The sequence below is a fragment of the Camelina sativa genome, chromosome 4, assembly GCF_000633955.1.
Source record: "Camelina sativa cultivar DH55 chromosome 4, Cs, whole genome shotgun sequence".
NCBI classification, from domain to species: domain Eukaryota; kingdom Viridiplantae; phylum Streptophyta; class Magnoliopsida; order Brassicales; family Brassicaceae; genus Camelina; species Camelina sativa.
In genome coordinates, this window is record NC_025688.1 from 14,238,993 (window position 1) to 14,246,362 (window position 7,370).

General features: G+C 39.1%; 1 protein-coding gene across 1 annotated transcript; it reads left to right on the plus strand.

Moving 5' to 3' along the window:
* On the plus strand, positions 5,757 to 7,205 carry LOC104783862. The gene is made up of 2 exons (XM_010508964.1): positions 5,757 to 6,621; positions 6,766 to 7,205. The coding sequence occupies exons 1-2, from the start codon at positions 5,757 to 5,759 to the stop codon at positions 7,203 to 7,205; spliced, it is 1,305 nt and encodes a 434-aa protein (XP_010507266.1).

Sequence of the window (7,370 nt, forward strand, 5' to 3'; positions counted from 1 at the left end):
CCTTTTCATCTACTTCGGAGGCGTATTGCAAAACTAAAACTCTGGGTTCGGCTTATGTTTCCGTCCGAACTAGAGTTTAGGTGCGAAATAAAAACTGTAGGTTTGGTTTATCCCTCGATTAAGAGTTCAGATGCGAAACAAACACTCTGAGTTTGGCTTATTCCTCGATTAAGAGTTTGAGGGCAGCGAGATATTGGGCTCGGCTTATTCCCCATTTACGGTTTGATGTGAGTTGAGCATCTGGCCAGGATGTTCGAAAGATGCAGTATGATTCAATTAGAACATAACTGAAGCTATTTGATGATGAACTGAAATCGAAGTTGTTTACAACGAGCTGAAGCTGAAGTTATCTGAAGACAAAACTGAAACTGAATTATCTAAAGACGAGCTGAAACTGAAGTTGTCTAATGATGAACTGAAACTGAATTTGTCTGAAGACGGATATCGAAACTGAAACTGTCTGATGACGAACGGAAACTGAAGTTGTCTCAAGACTGACTGAAACTGAAGCTGTCTAAATACATACTGAAACTGAAGCTGTCTAAAGATGAACTGAAAATGAAGTTGTTTGAAGACAAACTGAAATTGAAGCTGTTTGAAAATGAACTGATATTGAAGCTGTCTGAAGACGAACTGAAAAGTTGTCTGAATGACGAACTGAAAAGTTGTCTGACGGAAGCACTGAAAAGTTGTCTGAACAACGAACTGAAACTCAAGTTGTCTTAAGACGAACTGAAAAGTTGTCTGAAGACAAAATGAAAAATTGTCGAACTGAAACTCAAGTTTTCTGAAGATGAACTGAAAAGTTGTCTGAAGACAAACTGAAAAATTGTCTGAAGGACGAACTGAAAAGTTGTCTGAAAGACGAACTGAAAAGTTGTCTGAAGGACGAACAAAAACTCAAGTTGTCTGGAGACGAACTGAAAAATTGTCTGAAGGCAAACTGAAACACTCAAGTCTGAAGACGAGATGAACATGTCCGTTTATAGGAAAGTTCGTCCTTAATTTGCAAGCATGAAGCCCGAATTTTAGCACTAATAGTTCGAAGTCCGAACTGAGTTATATATATCTGATCAGATACGCCATCATGCTGAAAAGATCCCTCACAATAACGATTCATGCATAAACAATCAAGAATGCTAGGCATGTGATAAAGAGGATAGCAAATCAAATGTATATGATCAAGTGATAATGATTTCATCCGTTTTGATGATTCTATATGGCATGAGGATATCTAGAGTGAGCTGATTTGAGCAAGTTAACATATATGAATGTATAGAAAACTTATCTTGATGAATGTGTTGGACAGAATGTGTCTGTTTCAGAAACAAGGTGATAGATTTTAGCAGGAATAGCTGATTGACATGAAATTGGTCTTCTTAGAAATATGAGCGTCCGGACTTCAATTTGATATGTAGATCGTCGTCTGGTTCTATATATAACGACTGGAAATTGCTTTCAAAGTTGGTTCTCTTGACAAATCGGATTTGTGATTTTGAGTTTTAACAGATTATCTCAGGTTTAAAGAAATCAATGATAAATTTCTTCAGACAGCTTGGATTGAGACGAGGTAGATCTTATTAAAAAGACAAGCCTTGGAGCTTCAGATTGATATGTAGTACGGCATCTGGTTCCTCCTATATTGCCAGAAAATTTCCTTCAAAGTTTGATTTTCTTGACAGATCGGATCAACAATTTAGGGTTTTGACAGATCGCACCAGTTGAGGAATTTTTTTGATAAGTTTCTTGAAACAGCTCTGATTGAGGCGAGGTCAGTCCTGTTAGAACGATAAGCCTCGGAGCTTCAAACTGATATGCAGATCGCCTACAGGTTCTATCTGGATCTCTGGGAATATTGTCACGTTGTTAGACGATCTGACAATTGCGGACAAGCTGCATCTTTTCCGGAAAATTTGTCATATGTTTAGATAGAGAGCAGAGATTGAGAGAGATTGAGATGTGGTCAATCTTGTTAGAAATATAAGCCTTGGAGTTTCAAATTGATATGTATGCCGGCTCTAGGTTCTGTCTAGATCGGTGGCAAACTGCTCTCCAAGTCGGGATGACAAACTGAAAGTTATAGTTTCAAACAGGATGTGTATGTTCCGGAGATAGAGTGATATCTTCCGGTAGACACTGCTGATTGAGACGAAGTCAGTCTCATTAGAAATATAAGCCTCTGGGGTTCAAATTGATATGCACACCGACTCTAGGTTATTTTTACATAAGTTGATAATTGCTCTCCAAGTCGTGACAGCGAGCTGATAGCTTGGCGCTAGACCATTATTGGAAGCTAAGCGATCTAAGAGAGAAATTAGGCAGTCAGGTGACAAGCTGGGCGATCTGGCAAGGTAGGCGACAAGCTGGGCGACCTGGCGAGATACGTGACAAGTTGGACGACCTAGCGAGGTAGGTGACAAGCTGGACGACCTGGAGAGGTAGGTGACAAGCTGGGCGACCTGATGAGGTAGGCGACAAGCTGGACGACCTAGCGAGGTAGGCGACAAGCTGGGCGACCTGGCGAGGTAGGTGGACTGCTCGCGAACTGTTAGTTAGGGTTTTTGACACGCTGAATGGAACATGCAATAACTCTTAGCTCAGAGCTTGGATTCAACCAAGGTCAGGCTTTATGGATAGCTGACTCTAAGGGCTATCCGTGGATAGGTTATTCGTAATCTTGTTTATGATACTTTGTCGGGAAATCGATCCCGAAGGCTGATTGATGCCATAAAAACAGATCTGTGTTTTAACAGATTATGTATGCTGCAGAGAAACAACGATATCCCTCGGCAGACATGTCCGATGAACTTGAATCCGGATTCTATGGAAAGCTGATTCTTGGGGATTTTTATATATAGTTTATGCATAACCTGATTCGTTGAACTTTGCCAGGAAATTGATCCCGAGGCAGGCTGGTCGAAAACAGACGGATATGTATTTGAAAGATAGAATATGTTACATAGAAACTGCAATATCTCTCAGAAGAGAGCTCAGATTGAAACGAAATTGGGTTCCACGGAAAGCTACTGTTTGGGGCAATCCGTGGATAGGTTACGCATCTTCCAGTTCGTCTGGAGCTGCCAGGAATTCGCCTTGAAAGTTGGCGGTTCAGATAGTTGAACTTGATTTTCTAGTTTGTTTTAGCTTTGTTTTACCTTTAGTGGTAGAGAGAAAAAACGTAGAACTTTTGCGTAAGGGTCTCCACAGACGGCGCCAATTGTAGAAACTAGATATCACACAATGAATTTGTTTGAAGGGGAAATAAATTCAATAAGAACTCTCTCAAGAAAACTCGATTGAAGCTAAGAATAAAAAGGGAATTTAAATCTCTTGAAGAACAAGCTAGGGTTTTGCTCTAGAACAAGGAAGAACTAGGGTTTTTGTATTAATTGTTGGATCATTTACAAAGAGAGGGCACCCTCTATTTATATGAATGCATTGATTACAAGATAAGTCTATTTTCCTTAAAACTCGGATTGAAGATATGGTAAATTTCCTCTTCTTATGATCATGTTGGTTTAGGGGGCGGTCTGGGAGGTCGGTCGAGTGACTTCGCCTTGCTTCTGCTTATACCCGTTTAGCTGGCCCAAAGGGGATTCCCCAGTTTAGTTGATATGCAAGATTACTCGGTTTACCTTCGGTTTAGGTTGGTATATCGTGGGTGCTAAATCGTGCACCAACAACAATTGTCTTGGAGAGTGTTAATCTTTTGACCCAACACTATGCCAAAGAAGAAAAAAAACAACCTTTGGCAAAAGGTATGGAGCTTGTGATGATTATGATGATGATTTTGAAATCCGACTTAAAGTATAATTAAGTCACCCACAGCCGCAAGAATTTTTGTTGTTGTTGATGATTATAATGAGCTTGAATTGAGAGACGTGTATTAGCCAGATGAATATGAAAAGGAAGATTATGGTTACTTTCTATTGTTTACTGGCTTTGGGGTTGATTGCGATGGAGTTGTTTTTTGGGAGGCCCAGGATTCGAGGGGAATAACACATGGAGACCAAAGGTATATACGAATAGCCAGACGTAACAACCTAGTTACTGATTTTCTCAAAATGAAAAAATAGAGCAAGGTTCAAACCGGTAAAGTCGATGGCGAGTTTGCCATTAGTGAAACGGCCAGTAGCATTGTGGTCGAAGAAGTCACGTTCATAGGGAGGGAAATTGGCCTTGACAAGGGTAGTGAGACGGTTGTTGTTACCGGCATCGACAACTGAATCTCCCATATGATCAAAGCCGGTACAAGAGGCTGACCAGTCCCAACGCCGGCAGCAATAACCAAAAAGCTCATCAACAATATTGTAAACATCTTTATTTTTCTATGTAAATGTACGTAGTAAGCGAGAGAGATAAAGAGAGGGTTGAGAAGTGAAGAAGTAGTGAAAATGGTTAGTGGTTTTAAAGGAAGAGAGGTTGCTTGATAAAGAAGGAACTTTTTTAATTTGCTTTGAAGCTGCATGCACCAATCCGAATCCTCTGTTGCATTTCATTTACTTTTACTCAAAACCAATTATTTTTTATATGTTTTCATATGTGTAGTTTCGGAGGACTAATAAATCACTAAAAATAGTTTGACTTCTAGCATAGCATGAGAAGGATATGTTTAGTGTGGAAAATGGTGCAAGTTTGGAAAAATAAAAAAGATTAGAAACATAGATATGAAATGTTTCATAACTGTGAGAATCCTTAAAAATCAATAATAATAAAAAAAAGGAGCATATATATAGTTTTTTTTTTTTGCTGGGTAGAACATCCTTAATCTAAGGATCGTACAACTATGAGGTCGAGTAAACGTCTCAAAAGTCTCTAATTTTTTTTGACAAATCTCCTATCTCTCTCTCTATTCTTCATACTCTCACTTTTTTTAATAAAAGATGGTGAAACGATTTTAGCCTTCTAATTTCATTGATTTAGATTAAATTTTTAAATAAAAAAACAAACTCAACTCTCATTTTTGACCCGAGAAACTCACCTGGTTACTCACGTCTCAATCCAGCCGCCGGCGATTCTTCCGTCGTCGGAGCTCCTGCTGCTGTCGTTCTTCACCAACTCGAGTTGAATCAAGTTGTTCTTCAAAATGCAGGTGCGTTACTTCTCATTAGAGTAGCTTTTGGTTGAATTTGTTTTTGATTTGTAAATTTAGAAATTCAATTGGATTTAGATCGAAGAAAGCTTATCACATTGGGTGTTTTACAAAGGTTTATTGGTCGATTGAGCTATCTATTAGATAAGAAAGGGATTTGGCTTTCGATTTCAGTGAATTAAGGAGATTAGAACTCGTTTACCATTCGATTCGATTTTGATAGGAGAGAGAGAATGTGGTGAAACTGGTAATACTGGTATATTTAGTAAAACTAGTAAAACTAGTAGTAGTACTAATTATGATTTTTTTATATTGGTTGGTTTGGCAGGATACAATATGCGAGAACGTCAGCCTACATTTTAAATTTGAAGGACGCATGTATAGTATAATGTTCAAGAGGAATATAACATTGTTGATGTTAAAAGCAAGGATACAAAGGAAGATTGGGTTTGTTGAAAGTAACGTTCAGTTGCAGCTGAGCTACAAGCCACTACTGGTAGAAACAGTTGAGCATTGTGAGCTTAATGATGATGAGGATGTTAATGTTTATCTAGACTCTGTTAATTATGAGAAGCGAAGATGTATGTTGTTTGTGAATGTCATCCCTTCTGAGCCTCAGCCTGAACAAGTTCCCATAGTGCCCATAGTGCCCACAGTGCCCACAATGCCCATAGTGGACCAAAGTTCTGTCGGTATGAACTTTGAAAACCAACATGCGAAGGATGGTGAAATCGGACCTAACGCCATTGTTGTCTACGTAGGCAAAGAAAAGGCTGTAGAGGGTGATTCTAATAAAGAGGGTGAAGCTGAATCACGTGATGAAGGTGATGAATATACTGAGCCACGCCCTGTTGTAGAACCGTGTAAGTATATTGAACCATGGGATGACGGTTTGGATCTGACTAAACTTCAAGAATTTCCAAACAAGAAGGCATTGCAAGATGTGGTGGATAGAGCTTCATTCTCTAACTTTTTTAGTTTTGAAATAGTAAAGTCAGACAAGGTGCGTTATGTGGTCAAACGTCCTAAAGAAGGATGTAACTGGGGTTTACGAGGTGGTAGGATTCGAGATACAGATATTTTCTCGATTAGAAGGCACAACAAGATGCATACATGCTCTCTGGCTAGTCAAATTTCAAGCAACAGTAAGAGACAAGGCACTCCACAATTAGTTGCTTCTCTTTTACATGGTGATTATCCAGGGCAAATGGAAACTCCACCTCCGAAAATTATCATGGATCTTGTCAAGACAAAATTAGGTGTTGATATATCATATTCCACGGCGTTGAGAGGGAAAAATCAAGCTGTTACTGATTTGAAAGGTAGCCCAGAAGAAAGCTACAAGATGCTGCGATGTTATCTGCACATGTTAGAGAAGGTTAATCATGGTACAAGATCATATGTGCATTGCAATGAGAATAATAAATTCATGTACTTGTTCATAGCTTTGGGAGCTAGCATTGAAGGATTTAAAGTCATGAGGAAAGTTATAACTATGGATGCAACTTTTCTAAAGAACGAATATAAGGGTGTTCTTGTTTTTGCGTCGGCTCAAGATCCTAACTGTCACCATTATCCCTTGGCGTTTGGTGTTCTTGATGGTGAGAATGATGCAAGTTGGAATTGGTTTTTGGAGATGTTGAAAACCGTTGTTGGGGATTCTTCTGAAATAGTATTTATGACTGACAGAAATACAAGTCTCATAAAAGCTATAGCTAATGTGTATCCTCTGGCTCATCATGGTTTTTGTATATGGCATTTATCCCAAAATGTGAAAGGTTATGCTCGTAACGTGAACAAAGACGTTGTTGCATGGAGATTCATGGAGTGTAGTAGGTTTTACACAGTGGCTGAGTTCAACATTGCTTACGCATCTTTTACGACAAGATATCCTTCTGCTGCCAAGTATCTTGAAGAATCTACCCAGAAAGAAAGATGGGCACGATGTGTTTTTCCAGGAGATAGATACAACCTAGACACAAGCAACTGTGTTGAATCGTTGAACAGTGTATTTAAAGATGCAAGGAGGTACTCCTTGATACCCATGCTTGATGCAATACTTCAAAAATTCTCTGAATGGTTTAATGAACATCGGAAAGAGGCTGTGTCTTGATCGGTCGCAAATAAATTGGTGCCTTTAGTGGAGAACTACTTACATGATTTATGGGCAACTGCTGAGAAACTAAAGGTGATAGAGCTAAATGGTTTCGAGCTTGAATACAATGTCATTGACAGTGACGGAAAGCCTTATTTGGTGAAGTTGCGATTGAGAAGTTGC